Source organism: Epinephelus fuscoguttatus, linkage group LG7, assembly GCF_011397635.1.
Source record: "Epinephelus fuscoguttatus linkage group LG7, E.fuscoguttatus.final_Chr_v1".
Classification (NCBI taxonomy): domain Eukaryota; kingdom Metazoa; phylum Chordata; class Actinopteri; order Perciformes; family Serranidae; genus Epinephelus; species Epinephelus fuscoguttatus.
This window is the reverse complement of record NC_064758.1, coordinates 1,651,231-1,670,245: the sequence shown is the minus strand read 5'-3', so window position 1 is coordinate 1,670,245 and position 19,015 is coordinate 1,651,231. Positions and strand designations below refer to the sequence as shown.

General features: G+C 39.1%; 3 protein-coding genes across 4 annotated transcripts; 2 read left to right on the top strand and 1 right to left on the bottom strand.

Annotated features, from left to right (window-relative positions):
- Nucleotides 1-609: 609 nt before the first annotated feature.
- On the bottom strand, nucleotides 610-18,358 carry LOC125891522 (uncharacterized). The gene is made up of 5 exons (XM_049580876.1): nucleotides 18,275-18,358; nucleotides 4,284-4,323; nucleotides 2,821-3,030; nucleotides 2,331-2,441; nucleotides 610-1,190 (listed from the first exon to the last, which is right to left on the bottom strand). Exons 3-5 carry the CDS (start codon nucleotides 3,017-3,019, stop codon nucleotides 610-612), a joined length of 891 nt encoding a protein of 296 aa, XP_049436833.1. The 5' UTR covers nucleotides 3,020-3,030; nucleotides 4,284-4,323; nucleotides 18,275-18,358.
- LOC125891993 (uncharacterized) lies at nucleotides 4,759-11,653 on the top strand. 2 transcript variants are annotated; one of them, XM_049581678.1, is made up of 4 exons: nucleotides 4,759-4,968; nucleotides 6,420-6,525; nucleotides 11,114-11,258; nucleotides 11,368-11,653. In XM_049581678.1, the coding sequence occupies exons 1-4, from the start codon at nucleotides 4,954-4,956 to the stop codon at nucleotides 11,651-11,653; spliced, it is 552 nt and encodes a 183-aa protein (XP_049437635.1). In that variant the 5' UTR covers nucleotides 4,759-4,953. The 2 variants fall into 2 exon arrangements, with proteins under 2 accessions (XP_049437635.1, XP_049437634.1); XM_049581677.1 differs by lacking the exons at nucleotides 11,114-11,258; nucleotides 11,368-11,653 and having other exon boundaries at nucleotides 6,420-9,454.
- LOC125892049 (E3 SUMO-protein ligase ZBED1-like) lies at nucleotides 11,681-12,516 on the top strand. Its single transcript, XM_049581792.1, has 3 exons — nucleotides 11,681-11,842; nucleotides 11,956-12,027; nucleotides 12,145-12,516. The coding sequence occupies exons 1-3, from the start codon at nucleotides 11,681-11,683 to the stop codon at nucleotides 12,514-12,516; spliced, it is 606 nt and encodes a 201-aa protein (XP_049437749.1).
- Nucleotides 18,359-19,015: the final 657 nt, after the last annotated feature.

Here is a 19,015-nt window from a genome sequence, read left to right as displayed (position 1 = left end):
TAGCTACAACCACAATGACAACAACCAATCAGACAATAACCCAATCAAGAAGTGTAAATCCAAAACTTTAACTTTCCATACTGTAAAGAGTTATCATGCACAGAAAATAAGCTGTTCAATGAAGTTATCACAATACTAAAATAACAGTATCTTAAATGTAAATAGAATAGAGAAAGACAAATATTCATACCACACACAACAATACATGGTGTACTTGGAAGTTCAGCACAGTCCACTTCAGAGGGCAAGGTTGTTTGATCCACTTTGTAGAACATCTGTTGTTGTTCTTCGCTGAAGTACTTGAGGAGCAGTGGAAGAAACGCTGCAACATTCACATCTGCAACATTTTTGCTTGATGCTTCCATTTCCCTGAAGATGGTCTCCATCTTCCCTGTCTTGTCACTAGATTTAAGAAATGAAATAACTCTGGCACATTTATTTGCTATGTTTTTGTCTTCCATGTCCACGCCTGTAAGATGAGTCTTCATGCCAGTTGTCTCAAACAGATATGGCCATTCCTTTGTCAAGTCAGAAGTCTCAGTCCCACTGATAATGTCTTTTCTCTGAGTGAAGAAAGTGGCTCTCATCATTTTCTCAATGGCTTTGCTGTCACAGCATCTTTCTCTCCACATATTTTTTTAACTCTTCTTGTGCATGTTTCTGGGATTCAGGAGTTTCATCAGGTGGCAGCTGTGTTGCTTGCCAGTTTATACACCCATAAGTGTCTAGTCTTCTTTTCTGAGGTGGGGTATCCTCTCCTTCACTGCTGCTAATAACTTGTCTCTTTAAGGAAAGTGAAGTGTTTCCTCTCTTCAGGTTATCCACTCTGCTGACCATCTGTTTGGTGAGTGAGTCATACCCACTGCCTACAACTTCACCTTCAATGACATCAGTAAATGCCACAGGGTAGGCCTTTGTCATCTTCCTTGCTATCTCACTGATATGTTTCTTCCCAAGTGTTGGGCACACGGTTAAGATTTCACTGACAATGAGCCGTATGATTTCAAGTCTCTTACTTTTTGTTGGCCACTTTCTTGTTTCCAGCTTTCTGATGATCTCAGATGGAATTTTCTGCCAAGGAATTTGAAATTTAAAATGCCAACTGTTGTCAGACAGTCGACGAGGTGTGATATCCATACTTGAACTACTTGTTGACCGCGGTGAACTTGCAGTTGCTGAGCTGTAACCACCTGAAGAGTACACAGAGAACATTAGCTGTTATGAAATAATAGGTGGGTTTTCATGGAGCCTTGCAAGTGAAGAAACATCACTACACATTTACGTCGACACGGAGCAGAAAGAACGGAACCAGACAACATTCAGTTTCACTGTTTACATGACACAATTTTCATTTCTTTCCGTTTAAGAAAATGTTTATTCCACCTCTCTGGGCTTGTTTATTCTGATTGACCTGATTATAATCAGATTATTTGGCTCCATGTAAACCCACCTACTGATGCAACAGTTATTTTAAAGCCATCCATTTTTCCACACTGTATAATGTAACCTGCATAATTTTGACTCAAAGATCATTAATGTCTTTCCACAAATGGTCAGTGGATAGCATTTTAACCCCAGCATGGAGTAAGTAGTCCTGATACTGACTGCAGGAATGGAAAGGAGAGGAAAAGAAAACAACTAAGCAGAGCTACGGTGGAAATATTACCCGAGTGGTCACATGGGTGAGTTCATAAGTTTTCTTTATTAGCATTGGGCTGAAAAATGTAATTTTTTCATATGTTTCCCTTACTGTTGTTGGCTGGGAGACCTGATTGTTTTTGTTGTGTGTGTGTGTGTGTGTTTTTGTTAGGTTGGGGCTTTTATTGAGTCTGAGAACATTACGAGTGATCCAGTTTGCGAGCCAGGATAAAGGTGCAAGAAGATCCAGCCTTTTCCAACACCACAGCAGTCACACGAGTCACACTATAGATGACACCCTTGCTTTGGGACAGACAAGCTTGCGAGATCTCAACATAACACACTACACAGGGTAGCAAAGAAAATACACACCAGACTGACTATGCATGGGAACTAAATGAACATATTCTTGTTGGGGGAACTATTGGTATTAGTGGATACAAAGGTCCATTTGTTTTCTGTACATTGTAATAAAGTATTCTGTGTTCATCCCTGATTAATTGTGTGTCATTCGCTACTGAATCAGAATCTAGAGAAGACAGACCCAACAGATGATACTGATTTATAAGCACACTCTCAATTCACTGCTGGTGATTGCACTATATTAGATTAAGTTACAGGTAGATTATATTATTTTTCAGCCCATCTAACCCAAAAGAGAGTGATTCTAAGCAACAGAGGCATGTACTCACCAGAAAGGGGCATCTCGTCAGACTGTGTTACTGGACTTGCACTGGTACTGGCTGTGCTGAACTGTTCGTTGCTCTGGTTGCTTGGAGGACTGTCCAAGACATCTTGTTGGCCTTAATAAAGAACACATAGCAGTAATATTTAACCATACAGACACCACATAGCTCAATCTGGGTATATTAATAACTAACATAATTATGTACTCAGTAGCCAATTGGTACATTTCAAAGTGTTCCTTTCTCAATATAATGCAGTACAGTACACCACCACTACCACCCACTATGAACTCAGTGATGAACAAGGTATAATTTATAGTTACCACCTTTTTGAAAACATCAACAAAAATGTAGAGAAGATTCTTTAAAGTATAATTCATAGTAGAGCTGCTGTATTGGACTGCATTAATTTGAACAAGTGTACCTATTAAGTATATTTTGACTATGCACATTTTTCTATTGTGAAAGTTTATTATGTACAAATTGAAACACATACTTGTCTTTTTGAGCAGTGACAGAAGTTTCCTGAATTCAACTGGTCTCAGGACAGAAAGGAGGTCACTCTCCTGCAGGTAGCTCAGGTCCTGCAGGTCCTCAACTCCTAAATCTTGCAGATGCTCAAGGAAAGGTTCAGGGTCTCTCAGTTTAGGAAGACTTGATTTGATGAAAGACAGAAACGGATTCTCTGTATCCATGACTAGAAGGACTAGAAGGGATGAAAAATACTGTTCTTCAAGCATTACTGTCAGATTTTAATCTCTCAGATTACTCTGAGTCAACAATGCTATGCTTAAGTGAAATTACTCTTGTCCCACAAAGCATGTACACAGGCAAAGGATAATAATCTAGTTTCCGCTCAGGCTTCCAACATTTCATGCTCTGCCTTGCTTGTTTCACTTTATACAATCCAAATTCTGGCGTATAGGACACGTCATGAGGTTTAACAATAAAGTACACATGCTGGTCCTGCGTCACAAGCAGAGTGGGGAGCAGAGTCGTCAATGTCAATGTCAATGTATGTTTTATGGGAACATACTGAGCATATTGCTCCTTTCTGTTTTCATCAAACCCCAAAAAAATGGGTTGTGGATCCACGTATGGAAAATTCTCCTCAAAATACCGTTTTCTGTTGTACTCTGTGGAAAGGGAGGAGCTGCAGGATCCATGAATATCTACATCATCTAGGGTCTTCAACACATCTTCAATTTCAGTCTCAGATAGTTCAGTTTTTGTTTGAAGAGATGCTTTCAGTTGATTTTTCATGTACTGCAGGCACATTCCATTAAGACTATTCATTTCTTCAACGATCAACTGTATTGTAGAGGAAGGGATAAGTTGTTTGGCCTGCAGTTTCATATAAAACATGCACAGATTTCTCATGTACAAACTTTTCATTTGTGCAAGGTCTGGGACATCTGCCTCAGGCTCATCATCAGCTGACCGTTCATCTGCCTGGCTTTCAGCAACAGAGGACTGAGACTCACTAGGAACTGAAGGAGGACAGTATGCACCAGAGACCTGCAGAGCTGTGGGGCTTTTGTGCTTCCTAGATAGGTGGACTGTGAAAGATGATGTCACTGAAAAAGTTTTATCACAGTCTTTAAATGGGCAATGCACTACCTCTCTTCTTGAAATGTGAGATTTTAGGTGACAGAGAAGGTCTTTAAGGTTGATCAACTGTTTCTGACAATGAGGAAGTTGACATAGAAAGGTTGCCTGCAAAGTTGGACACTGTGACACAGTAGATGACCGCCGATGATGGCGGTAAACATGACATTTAAAAGCATTGTAATTTCTGAACTGAAACTTACAACTTTCCATACAACATGCATACTGATAATGTGGCTCATTTCTATGAAGCCCTTGATGCATCACGTACCCTTTTAGGGTATTCACTGAAGCACCACAACTACGACAGGTGTAATCTTTTGACATCCTTAACTGCAGTGCAGTACTCACCTTTTCATTTTACTCCATGAAATCAACTCACACCACGTATCTGCAGAGAGAAAGAAAAAAAAAACTTTATGAATCATGAAATCTGCCAAAATCAAAATAAATGCTATTGGTTGTGAAGTAGTTGACCTAAACTGTGTTAGCCAATCTCCCCTCAACAAAATAAAAGAAGATCATTAGCTTATCCTTTACTACGGAAGCGTATTGCTGCCACACCAGAAAAAAATAAATAAATCAGTATTACGTTATAACGTGAAAAGTATATTGTTCGAACAATAAGTTTTTCACGTTCGTACAATATAGTTTCACGTTCGTACAATATAGTTTCACGTTATAACGTGATGAATTATATTGTAAGAACGTGAAACTATATTGTACGAACGTGATAAATTATATTGTACGAACGTGATAATTTATTGTAACGTGATCATTTATATTGTTAGGTACGGAAGTACGGAAGCGTATTTACGGAAGTAGTTAGGACATTAAAAGTTCCACATGAGATATTTGGTGTAAGGAGGAGGTGCACCCATGTACTCCAGCTGTGATTTGACCATAGGATTTGACACTTGGCTATTTGCAATGAACAGGCATCAACATGGCCATAAACACTGATACCTGACTATTAGGATTTCTACGAAATCGAGGTGTACCAGAACAGTGCCTCTCACGCATGGAACAAGACCATGTAAGTGTATTTTTACGTAGCTCACTTCTTTAAAAAGCTGAATTTCATTGCTTTCAACGTTGTGTACGGTCAACATAAGTTAGCTAACCTAGCCAACCAGCCAGCTAGGTAGCACCGGGCGGCTCACTTACCGCTGCACACAGGTACCTTTCACTGTCTAGGCGCTGACTAGACAAGCAGGACACACAATAAATATGTATGTATAATTTATTAAGTTTGATAATCTGCCAGGGGCAATGGAGGTCATTTCTAGGTTCATACTAACTTTAGCTAAATGTGCATGAATGTGAATGGCCACGTCATGATCATTTAAAACTACCACTAATGGTTATTAACCAAAAATAACAACAATTTGAGAACGTTTTGCAGTGCAACAGACAGCAAACTTGAACACTTAAATACTGTCACAGCAGCCACCGAAACAATACAGTCAACAAACAGAGCTAATGCGAACTGTATGGAGATGAAGAGGGACAGACATGTCCTGGACGCTGGCTAGAGATGTAGCCCACAGCAATTTCACCGTTTGTAAAAATGCAGGTCAGTGAGGATGCAGACAGTTCACACAGGAGACAAGCTTATATGACACGGATCTATGACGTGCATTCTATCCACTTTGGACCCGTTCATAGAGACAGCTATCAGTCATGACAGACTCCATTCTTTATTACCGCTCATACACTTCACAGAGAAATACCAGGCTTCATGACAAATTGAGGTTTTTGTATCATGTCCACTCTACACTGTCCATCTCCCACTCTCTCTATATTATTTATTATTGTTATACAGTATGCTGCTAGTTATGAGCACCAAGATAGATCTGCCTTTGTCATCACAGTTAGTATATTAAGTGGAAAGTCTGTGAATTGTCTGTCAAATAAAATACATTAGTGTACTGTATATATATTTATACACACACACACACACACACACATCCCCATCTACATGAACAAATCACTGTGTGTCTCTCTTTCCCATTCTCCTCCACAGGGAGTGCAGTAAACATTAAACATTAAATTGATAATCTGCCAAACTTCTGAATTTTAGAGCAACTTCTAGATGCTAGAGATATTTTATAATCTAGAGATTCAACCAGATCACATATCCTATTGTGCACATTTCCAAAGTGTCACTGGGCTGCAGCAGTAATCTCAGTTACTTCATGAACAGTACTTGAGCTGTAGTTAACAGGATTTAGCTCTCTTCAGGAGTCAGTCTGACAGAATGATCAGTGCCACAAGGTTTTTTGTTAACTTGATTCATTGGGACACTTGAAAAACTTTAAAACACCTCAGTGCGTATGGAGTGTGTGTGTGTGTGTGTGTGTCTTTGTCTTTGTCTTTGTCTTTGTGTCTGTATGCACGTGAGCATGTGCATGGGTGTGGTGGGAGAATGTTGCAGGTGTTTTTGGTATTGTCCTTGAGTTTTAATCATTATGTCTGTCTTAACAGATTGATGCCACAGTCATCGACTTTATGGATGATGACGCTCTGGCTGGCTACATCCCAACATATGGAGATCGGATAGCAGCAAGACGCTTCTGTTTGGAAAACAAAGGTGCAAATGAAAACGCAAAAACATCAAAAAAACAATCACTGCTTGAAAAACTAAAGAAAAAGATGGGCATCGATGAGAATGATGATAAGAAATCTGATAATGAGGAGACTTCTGCAGCAAAGCGTAAAAGAATTTATGCAAAAAAGAACAAATGGGCTGAAAAAAAGACCAGAAGAGTTGAGTTGGGGTGGATTCATGAAGGCAAACAAGTAAGAAAACGCAGAGGAGGGGGAACAAGGGTACTTGATCTACCCAAAGAATCAAGAAAAGCTGACATATTACAGTATGCTAAAGACCTTTTCTTCCCAAATGGAAAAAATAAATTTGGAAGATTTGAGACATTCAGTCATGACATATTAGACTATCAGGAGGAAGCTGTACTTGATGAAGATATCACAATTGGGGACCTGTACACAGTATTAAAAATGGGAATGTTAAGATTTTACCTGTGCACTAAGAGCCTGACAGATGAGGATGATGAAGAACATGATGAGGAAAAATCAGATGAGAACAATGATGTACAACTGGGAAACACACGTGAAGAAGATGAGCATCTCACTCAAACAGTTGTCATCCTGTCACCAGATTTGAAGGAGGTTGATGCAGATGCATTTTCAGACACCGAGGTGGTGTTTGGTCCCTTCCTTGGAGATCCCACGGATAGTCAATTGGATGACACATTGTTACATGAACCCAGTCAGCAGTTTGAAGATGATGAGACAGCAGTTATATCCATCACACTTCCCCCAACAAGCACAGTAGGCAATCCTCCAGACACAGAATCTGTAGGTGACACAGCAAGCACCTCTGCAGCATCATATGAAGTTGTCTCTATCACAATAAAACTTCATAGGGTCAATCTTCTGGAGGAGATGATTAGCCAGTTCAAAGATTCAACACTCCTCAAACACCCCCTGAAATACACCTACATTGATGAAAAAGGAGCTTGCGCAGACGGTGTCTCAAGAGATGTGTATGCTGCATTTTGGACGGAGTTCATGGACCAAACAGCTGAAGGGGAGGACCTAAGGGTTCCATCACTGTCTCCTAAATGGCAGGAAGAAGAATGGAAATCCATTGGCCGGATTCTACTGAAAGGATTTCAAGACCATGGATACTATCCCTGTCGCCTTGCCCCTGTTTTCACAGTGGCACTTATTTTTGGTGAGAATGAAGTCTCAGATGATATGCTGTTTGAGAGTCTGCTCCTGTACATAAGTCAGTCAGATAGGGATCTGATAACCACTGCCTTAAAAGAAGATCTTGTAGATGAGGACAGGGATGAACTACTTGATCTTATGGATCGCTTGGATGTAACAACGCTTCCAACTCAAGGGAATTTGAAAGGCATCCTTCTAAAAGTGGCACACAAGCAGCTGATCCAAAAACCAAGATATGCAGCAGAAAAAATGTCATTAATTGCTGGCCACTTCCTAAAAGAAGCATTTGTGAGCCCACAACATGTCCTTCAAATGTATGAGGATAAAAAGCCGTCAACAAGAAAGCTTTTGAAGTTGCTAGATGCATCCCCTACCACCCAAGCGGAGAGCCAAAGCTTTCGTTTTCTGCAACAGTACATCAGAGGACTCGATGATGCAGGACTCAGAAGGATGTTAAGGTTTGTCACAGGGTCAGATGTTATCTGTGTCAACAGGGTTGAAGTCCTGTTCACACCATTAGATGGACTGGCACGACGACCAGTAGCGCATACCTGTTAGCCAGCCCTGGAACTGCCATGGACATACACTTCCTACCCAGAACTACGCACTGAAATGGACAGTTTACTGGCTGCTGAAAGCTCCTTTAAGTTCAGCATAGTTTAGGTTAGTTCATTTTTCAGGTGCAGTGAAAATGATTGATGGGTCCATGAGAAGTATTGTTTAGATCCATTCAGCATGTACTTAAAAGGTAAAGCCACTGTAACATGAAAGGGAAAGGAGGAATTACATTTAGAAAAACACATGTATTTAAGGTGGCAAAATGTAGGCCACTAAAGATTGGAAGAATTCTAATAATTAATGCACCAATAACAAAGGCAGAGAGCTAATTTTAGGGAGATGAATGCTCTCCTGAAAATAGGAGGTTGAAATACTTTGAACAATAGCTTGACAAAATCAGTGTGAAGAGAAATATGTAATCAATAAAGCAGCATTAATCTGGCTGTAGAGTTGCAACAGTTAATTGATTACAAATCAATGATCAAATTAGTCGTCATTTATTTTGATAATCGTTTAATCGGTTGGAGTAATTTTTTTTCTTTTAAGTCAAAATTCTCTGATTTCAGCATCTTAAATGTGAATATTTTCTGGTTTCATTACTCCTTTCTGATAGTAAACTGAATATCTGAGTTGTGGACAAAACAAGACATTTGCAGATGTCATCTGGAACTCTAGGAAACACTGATCATCACTTTTCACTATTTGATGACATTGTATTGATTAAACAACTAATTAATTGAGAAAACAATGAAGAGATTAATCGACAGTGAAAATGTTATCTGCAGCCCTATATGGCTGTTTTGAAAGTACTGTTGGACATTTAAAGTTTTATCTGTTAGAGTAATGTTTACCAAGTATGCTGAAGCAGTGTGGTATCTGTCTTTGCTTGAGAGCTGGAGATGCACATTGATCTTTATAATTATAGAAATACACAGCTTTTTATTGCCTGACAAGTTTGTTAAAAACAGGCCTGTTCCTTTTAAAACTGTTAAGTGCTGCTTAATTCCATCAGAGAGCAATGAGTTATGAGGTGATGATTTGTATTTGTACTACTACTGTGTTATTTTTCTGAAGTTGTTTTTTCAAGTCTTAGTTGTACTGACTTGAACAAGAGTCTACAGTTTTAGACCATTTTGGGGGTGACATCACTTTGTGGAATTGTTCCAGCTGCTCTACATGTTTCAATGGTTGGAAAACTGTAAATAAATGCACTGTTGCACCTTTCAAACTGAATATTCATATCATTACATCATTTTCAGTCTAGCAGAAAATTGCATTTTTTGTCTCCTGTGTGTCAGTAACTAGTGTTGGCAGAAATATTCAGATCCTTTATTTAAGTGAAAATACCACACTGAAAATACTATGCGTGACAAGTCCTGCATTCAAAACCTTACTTAAGTAAAAGTATGTTAATATTAACAAAGTACAGTCAATCAAATCAGATCCATCAAATTTTATTTGTATTGCTTAATATCACAAATCTTAGTTTGCCTCAGTGGGTTTTACAATCTGTACAGAGTGTAACACCCCCTGTCCTGTAGACCTTGTAAAGAGTAGTCAAGTAGGCAATCTGCTGTCAAATGGTCAATGTACCACTGTTTTACCATTACATCTGATGAAGAGAATCTAAGAGAATCTCTTCTCACAATGAGCAGGTCACAGCACTGCATTAGCTCTTCTGCCATGTTGGGCTAATTGTTGACCTTTGGAACATGGCCCCATTTTGATAGTTTCAAAGGGACAGTTCACCCCACAGTTAAAAATACATATTTTTCCTCTGGTCTGTACTATTTATCTGCATTGTTTTGATGTGAGTTGGAGATATCAGCCATAGAGATATCTGCCTTCTCTGCAATATGAGAATAAATGGCACAAGTTCTGTGGCCCTTAAAGCACCAGAAAAAGAAATAAAAACATTTGAAAAATTCAAAACCACTGTCCTTTTCCAAAAATTATGACCCAGTTACTCAACATAATCCATGTACCTTGTGAGCATTTTCATGTAGGAGCTACTTTCTTTCTACTAGTTCCAGTAGAATAGTAGTGTGAACTTCACACTACTATTCTACTGGAACTAGAAATATTCAATTTAGACAATATGACTTGGCACAATTAGAGGACCTCCACGTTAACAAGATGTTTCACTCATTCATTTTCATTATATATTTTCTAGGGAGATGACCAAGATTCTCAACCCAAAGTACAAAGCCCCAAACAGAGAGAGCTTAACTAACCACTTGATCCCTGCTTGGTATGCTGTTGAAAAGGGAAATCTGATCTCTGAGCTGAAACAAGTGTCGAAGGCAGCCATCACTGCTGATGGATGGACAAGTTTTAGTCAAGACCATTATCTCACAGTTACTCTGCACTATGTAAGAAATGGCCAGGCTAAGGAAAAGGTGCTTAAAACCAAAGCCGTGTACCAAGCTCAGACAGGCTCAGCTGTAGCGGAGGAGATTGATGACATCCTTGAGGAATATGGTGTCAGGGAAAAGGTTGTGGCAGCTACTGTCGACAATGCATCAAACATGGATGTAGCTATCAAAAAGCTGCAAATTGTGAAATTTCCATGTTTTGCTCATACACTCAACCTGGGAGTGCAGAAGCTGTACAATTGCACTGCGATTTCCAACTGGGCAGCACGAGTTCGCGCAGTCATTGTTTGGATGAAGAGGTCCCACATGGCAAAAGTTGTACTTAAAGAGAAACAAGACTTACTCAGTAAGATACTCTCATTGCATTGCAAGCAATATATATGTACATGAAAATATAGATATATAGGTATGTGTACATGTAAATTTTTAGATCATGATGAAATTAAATTCAGAATATAACATAAATATTTACATTGTGTACGTGTTAACCCTCAGAGCTGCCCAAGCACATGCTCCTCCTGGATGTAAGGACCAGATGGAATTCTCTGTATTTGATGATGGAGAGATTCTGTGAGCAGTTTCCTGCTATCCAGGCTGCAGCCATAGACCCACGGATAAGAAAGCCCATGGAAAAGGAAAGGTAATAGATATTTTTTTAAATGATAATGTGCTTTGTTTTAAAGTCGGACTAGTTTTGTTTTTGTTTATTTATGCTACATACATCTTTTGCTGTTTTGTTTATAATGCAGGCTGGCCAAAATAGGCAATGAGGACTTAAGAAAAGCAGAGGCCTTTGTGCTGCTCATGCGGAAGCACTACACCTCCACACTGGCAGTCTCCAGCGACAAAAGTCCAACCTGTGGTGAGATCTTGCCCATCTTGCAGAAGCTGGAGCAACACTACACTGTGCAGGAAGGTGACTCTGCCTTCACAAGGAGTATCAAGGAGAACATCTGGAATGATCTTTCCAAACGCTACCAGGCAGGTACATTATTTCTCTTAAATGAAATAAGAGCAGTAAATAATTCAGGATAGTCTAATGTCATCCTGTCCTCCTTTCTCATGTCCTCCTTTTTGAAATTTAAGGGAACTGACATCCAGAGATTCCTGGAGGAGGCCACCAGCTTGGACCCCCGATTTAAATCCAAAGTGAATAATGATGAAGTCTGGGACAGGATCAGGGAAGCAGCAATCACTGCAAACACAGTGGCAGCAACAGATGAGGTATTTGAATTTGTCTATGTTTTTTGATTGCATTTGATTACATTGTGAGTGTGAGACCTTTCATCTGTGGCTCTGTATTAAAAGTTAATTATGTGTTTATGTCAATTCTCAAGCTCCCGGAGCAAGGAGAGGCACAGAGGGAAGGCTGTGAAGATGGAGAGGAGGAAGAAGTAGAGGAAGACTATGTAAGGTTAACTAATTTATTTGTGATGACCACTGGATAATGATGTTATGTCATGGATTATTGAGTGATATAAATATATATATATATATATATTTGCTTCATGTTCATTTAATTTCAGGCACTGCCACCACCAGTAAAGCAGAAAAGGACAGCCTTGGAGGAACTCTTTGAAGAGGAGGACAACGAGCTGCAGTCATTTCAAAAATCGCAGCCCCTTCTTTCCCTGGCCCAGAGAGTGGATCAGGAGATCCAGCTGTACAGAAGCTTGCCCTCCATCCCTTGCAAGGATAGTGCCACACTGTGGTGGTGGAACAAGAGAGATACTCTGCCCCTGCTGTCTGGACTGGCTGAACGCTTTCTGTGTGTGCAGGCTTCCTCCACCCCGTCTGAGAGGGTGTTCTCCACTGCTGGAGACACTATAAGTCCAGAAAGATCACGTATCCTTCCTGAAAAAGCAGACATGCTTATTTTTCTGCAAAAGAATTGTTAATTCTTCACAGTATTTGCAGATTTGCACTATGCACTGTTCCGTTGTATTTGATAGTATTTATCTTTCTTTATTATTATTTTTGAGTGCTTAGTGAGCTCATATATCCTTTTAAAAAGGAGATTTTTTTTATTTCTATTAGGAAAAATCTGTTAGTAAAATGTTACACATTCTTGTGTATTTGCACAGTTACATATTGCCACAGTTAACACATTATCTAGGCTTTGGGCCTCTTTTGACCTCGCTGTTGAGTTTGTAAGGTCGTGACTTCTAAGTAAAAAAAAATTGATGCTAATCAAACTGTTTGTTCTCCTTTTTCCCCAAATTAGAATCGATAAGAGAATCGATAAAGAATCGAATCGTTAAGCAGTATCGATAATGGAATTGGAATCGTAAAAATCTTATCAATTCCCATCCCTAGTGTGAAGTAGATTCTACTACAGAAAGAAAGTAGTTCTTACATGAAACTGCTCAAAACAAGGTCTGTGTATTATTTGGGGCAATCAGGTCATGACTTTGGGAAAACGACACTGGTTTTGAATTTTCTTAGATGTTTTTTGGTGCTTTGAGCTTCACAGGACTTGTACCATTTAGTTCCATTATATTAGAAAGAAGGCTGACCACTCAACAGCTGATATCTCCAAAACTCTGCAACTCACACCCCCAAAAATCTAGATGGATAAACAGCGCCACAAGTAAGAAGAGAAATATGTGTTTTAGATTTTGGGGTGAACTGTCCTGTCAGCAGGGTACAGAGTAAATATTTTGTGAAACTAATTTACAACAACATATGAACATTATGGATGTGATTAGTTTTAGATTTTCCTTACAAATAAAAGCAGTGTTAACAAGTAACCAGGACATCAGTTGACATAATGCAACTGTGTCTTAATGTTCCAGAGCTCTTCAGGTAATTTATAAGTCTTTAAGTATGTTTGCCCTCAGAAAGAGATATAGCTCTATGGCCTCATCTGCTGTGGTGGGTGGGAGTAAGAAGTTCTCTGCCATTATAAGGCAACACAAGCTGAATACTGTTTCATCACAAGAATAAGATCCTCGCTGTTGGCATTCATGTTTACATGCCTCCACTGCTTCCTGGGAGACCTCTTTCAGATGATCTTCTCCTCCAAATAGATGAGGGACAGTGTACATGAGAATTGGACGTCCACTTGGAACTACTGCATTTCTGCTGTTGCGGATAATGTGGGTATTCCACAAATGTGCAACTTGTTGCAGCTCTTCCTGCAGAGAAAAAATACCAGTGACAACAAATATTAATGTAACACTTCATATATTGAGTCAATATGATATATGCAGACATATGCTCTCTAATGGATAAAAGGGGTGAGTGGGCTGTGGAGATGTCTTTTTTTTGGCCCACTAGCAAAATGCTTAATGACACACCCTGTTGCTATCAAAAAAATCCTAACTAACATACCTAAACTTAATCAGGAATATTTCCTCAGCCACAAGGCTTATATGCATACTTTGATAGTGCTTTGATAGGTTAAAAAGCTATGGAATGCTTTGTAAGTAAACCTATTTCTTTTACAATTTCAGAGTAAATAGAGATGCATTAAAGGAAAAAATAAGATGTTTATTCTCACCAAGTATACAATCTAAATTTCAAAGGCAATATTATGATTGCAACTAACATCCCATGGATCATTATACAACTAAATATTTTCTCCTATTCTTTGACTACAACTGTAACCATAAATTTGATGAAAATATACTAAAACACAAGATTTATGATTACATTTATGGGTATACTCAGGCACTCTCCATGTTATGGCATATTTATGTTGGCTGTTACTGGGATTTTTGTTCAAAACGCAATTTATTTCCATATAAACATAAACATTGAAATATTAATAAACACAATGAATATTGATCAATATTGGAAGAAGGAGGGGAAACAGTGCAAAAATGTGTAACAGAAGTAGGACATGGACAGAGGAAAAGGGTGGTGAAGGGGGAGAAGAAGAACAAAAGTGGATCATGGAAAGGGAGGAAGAAAGGAAGAGGAGAGGTCGAGGAAAGAAGGTAGAAAAGGTAGAAGGAAAGACTGCATTCAAGCCACCCTCCACTTCGAAAAACATGGTCAATCTACCCCCCACTTGTTTTGTGGTGCGCATATATACTAGGCATTACGGTAAGGCTGCAGAAAATATCAGGGAAATCTGATATTTTCTGAGTGACACTCTGAGGGTCTGTACTATCATTCTGAATCATAATTGGTTTGTGGAAACAGGTAATTTCCTTTAAATATCAATCTGAATTTAGGTGGAAATATTGAAAATATTGGACATTTCTCAGGGCTTTAATTTTGAAATTCCACATCAGACATCCCTGATATTTTCTGAGTGACACTCTGAGGTGCTGTACTAGCAATCTGAATCATAATTGGTGTGTGGAAACAGGTGGATTCCTTTAAATATCAATCTGAATTTAGGTGGAAATATTGAAAATACTTTGAACTTAATTGCTTGGATTGTATTCCCTCCTATGGTTTTATTAAAATAATTAATAGATGAATTGATTAATTGATTCAGAAACACACCATTAGATAGGCTGACCAATTGAATATATGTGAGATCACGTCTACAAGAAGGTTACTTTTATTTTGAAATCAGTCCTAAACCGCAGAAGCTGCTTGTCCAAGAAGTCTCCAGAGAAACAGTCATTGTCCTTCAGTTCCTGGAGACGGTTTATCCAGGACTGGGCATGATGCGTTCTCAAAAAGGCCCACCAGCTCTCGATGCACTGATTGTGATTACTGGGGCCAGAAATATAAGAGTTGGTGACGTGACGATCTTCACTCCATCGCAGGAATCTCTGCATCTGTGCCATTGTGACATTTTCTGTTCCCAAATCTGCGCGGATTCTGGAAGCCGTCCCCATCCTCTTCTCAACTTCTGCAAGGAAATAACCAGCGATGATCTTGGGGTTGCTGTTTGTTGAATAGGCATGAAGCCACACTATGAGTCTTGAAAAACCATCAATCGCTCCATTTATGCAAATACCAAACGGCTTTAGTTTGTCGTAGGAGTCAACATGCCACATATAATTAGGCCCAGGATTAACGTACATGTGTCGCATCAGGCGGTTTCTCCGTCTTCGCTCAACACCACGGGGGTCAAGAAACTTTAACAGAAGCCTCACTGTACTTTGGGTCACAACATACCCGGCCTGGATGCAGCTTAGGTGGTGTAACTTGTACCCATGGTGCCTGGCGTGCCCATCCAGTTGATCAATGAGAAATGACGCTACCTCCAGAGGGTCAGACTCATTCTTCCTTCTGTACAGTCCCATGCCTTTTAAAATCCTTCGGAAAGTGCGCATACTGATGACAATGTCATCAACCGAGCTCAGTAACAGGAGAATCTCGCCATGTCTCATCCCAAGCATGAAATAAAACTTTACTAAATCGTGCAAATGAGCCATTTTGCTCAGTTCATGCGCTCTCTGCTCACCGTTTCATCATCTCTTCATTACATTATAACGTGAAACTTTTCACGTTCTTACAATATAATTTATCACGTTCGTACAATATAGTTTCACGTTCGTACAATATAATTTATCACGTGCGTACAATATAGTTTCACGTTCGTACAATATAATTTATCACGTGCGTACAATATAGCCTAATTTATCACGTGCGTACAATATAGTTTCACGTTCGTACAATATAATTTATCACGTGCGTACAATATAATTTATCACGTTCGTACAATATAGTTTCACGTTCGTACAATAAACTATATTGTACGAACGTGAAACTATATTGTACGAACGTGAAACTATATTGTACGAACGTGAAAAACTTATTGTTCGAACAATATACTTTTCACGTTATAACGTAATACTGATTTATTTATTTTTTCTGGTGTGGCAGCAATACGCTTCCGTACTTTACATATTTTTCAGTATTGTTTTGAATTTCATGTTGACCTGTGACTAGAGATGCACCAAAATGAAAATTTGAAAAACCTTGAAAAAGGCAGAGTAGGTTGCTCCTCCTATATTTTTGAGAGACAAGAGGAAGATCAAAATATTATAGAAATATAGAAAGAGTAATTGGTTGAAATAAACCATTACCAAATCTCAGTATCATTTATAAAATATTTCTTCTCTCTTCTTTGGAAGAAAATACACTTAAAATGGTTCACTAGCGACACCTGCAAGCAGAGGAGAAGGAGCAGTCTGCGTGAAAAGAAAGGAGCAGGTGGGGGCAAGAGGAGGACAGGGGCTTCTGACTCAATGCATTTTTTTTCATGCTAATCTATGATTGGCTAAGACACATAAAATGACATGCCAAAGGAGCCAATCAACGACCAGAATACAAGATTGACATCAGGTTGGTGCAATGACAGTTCCCAAATTTCATCTTCACATTTATACAACTATATTGACCCTTTGCTAAGCCCCGCCCCCTTGTTTACTGTTGCTATGTCTGTAAAGCTTTCATTCCCAGCCGTGCTCCGAGCATAAGAAATATGTGGCTTTCAGCAACACTGGCATTATTTTCAAAGGAAATATCAGCAAATTTCTGGATAAACTGTTCAGAGATTATCAGAGAGAAGCGGTCACAAAGATCATTCATAGTTTTCAGTGACTTGACCCGCGCAAATGGAGGCTAAAACATTGGTTCAACGACATGATCGTAATCTTTCTCTTTTCTTTTTCCATCGCTCACTGAAAACTGTCATTTGGGAGATGAAGGCAGGGTTTTCCCCATCACTGTAACACTTGCTCAAGTCTAATGAACAGAAAACATGAAAAATAACTCAGCATGAGCAACTTTTTTTTCCCACATCCTATAGTGCTGCCGCAGCAACAACATCCTGCTACAAACAAATGTAGGGCTGCAGCCAACGATTATTTTCATTATCAATTAATCTGTTGATTATTTAAATGATTAATCTATTAGTTGTTAAACCGATTATTCATTTATCAAAATAGCTGACGATTAATTTAACCCTCTGATACTGTGTGTGCGTGCCTGTGTGGTCATGCACATGCGCGAGTGAGCGCACACACACGCAGACAGTGCTGATCAAAGCCATAACTATATCATAGCCCTTCTATATAAAAGCCCATTAAAAAAACTAGAAATATGCAGAGTAAAATTGAAAACCTGAAACTACAAAAAAAAAAATGCATCAAAATCAGTTTTGTTGTTTTGTTTTGAAGGGACAAAAATGTCCCTAAGGGTGTAAGTGTATGCATTTTTTTGCCCACAGTGTATTATTGACCTTAGAAAAACTTCAAAACCAAATTTTGGCAAGTTACATAAAATTAAGCTTCCTAGCCAAAAATCATGCCATTTCAAGTCATACAGTGAAAGTTATGGCCAAAAAACGAGTGAAAATTTCCCTCAAAGAACAAAAATGTCCCTAAGGGTACAAGAGGGTTAATAATCGATCATTGTTCATTAATCAATTAATTGTTGCAGCTCTAAACAAATGTTCGTCTTTCTCTCCGCGTGTGTCAGTTAGTTCACAAAAGCAAACGTAATGACTCACTGTTACAGCTTACCACTGGTAAGCTAGTGGCTGGTCTGGCTGAATACTAAATGCAGCTTACACTGGCAGACGCCACGTGAAGATGCCGACGTCGCCGGCCATGCTTTTGTCATCATAGTTAGCTAACATTTCAATTGACGACATGCTAGCGGATTCGGTGCCTTTTGCCCATTGAGTAAACTCAGAGCCATGGTGGTAAATAAAGCTAATGCTACTCAGCATGAGTTCAATACCTTGTAGCTTCGTCCTTCCTCCAGCCTCGACATGGGCCACTGTTCTCTCGAAGTTTCTGTCGACCAACTCAAACGGGAACCGCCGCGCGGTAGTTGTTGATCTTGCTCAGTGTCCCAACAGCCAATGGCATGTCTTCTTCTTCTTCTTCTCGAACAGTTTCTGTCGACCAACCCAAACGGGAACCGCGCTTTCCACAGCACATACTCCGATGGCATGTCGCGTTGTTGTCATGACGTTGTTCCGGTTCAGGCCCCAATGTGTGCTGTGAGACCTTTTTTTTTTTTGGTGTGTGTGTGTACGTGTGTTTGTGCAGAGAGACGTTGCAGCAGTAGAATGTCTCCTGATTAAACGTCTTTTGTTCAGACATGCTGTGAAATAATTCAAGACGTTGTGATTTGAATTTCCCCTCGGGGGATTACTAAAAGTAAAGTAAAAGTAAAGTAAATTTACATTATTTACAATTACTGCCCCTACATTTATTTAGATTTTTTTTTAAATAAATAATACAGTGTGGCCCTGCAATGTTTCATACTTTATATTACTTTTTATTTCTATAAATTATATTTTCACTGATTACCTCTGAATTGCTGCAAAGCAATTAGACACAGATGATATTAATGCTCTGTCATTAAGATCTGTTCTGAATGACAGAATATAATGCTTTCAGGTGGTAGGTTGAGGAAACAGATAGAAAGCATGTAGTTTATGTGGTTTTATCCTGGTGTTGACCTCCTTCACTA

Bases quoted from the DNA above. Each gene is read 5' to 3' on its own strand.
- LOC125891522 (XM_049580876.1), bottom strand. From the start codon at position 3,019: ATGGATACAGAGAATCCGTTTCTGTCTTTCATCAAATCAAGTCTTCCT. The intron at 2,442-2,820 runs GTATGTGTTTCA...TTCTTTATTAAG, and splicing joins GTCACTGCTCAAAAAGACAA to GCCAACAAGATGTCTTGGAC. The intron at 1,191-2,330 runs GTGAGTACATGC...TGTACTCTTCAG, and splicing joins TGACGAGATGCCCCTTTCTG to GTGGTTACAGCTCAGCAACT.
- LOC125892049 (XM_049581792.1), top strand. From the start codon at position 11,681: ATGTCCTCCTTTTTGAAATTTAAGGGAACTGACATCCAGAGATTCCTG. The intron at 11,843-11,955 runs GTATTTGAATTT...TCAATTCTCAAG, and splicing joins CAGTGGCAGCAACAGATGAG to CTCCCGGAGCAAGGAGAGGC. The intron at 12,028-12,144 runs GTAAGGTTAACT...ATTTAATTTCAG, and splicing joins AAGAAGTAGAGGAAGACTAT to GCACTGCCACCACCAGTAAA.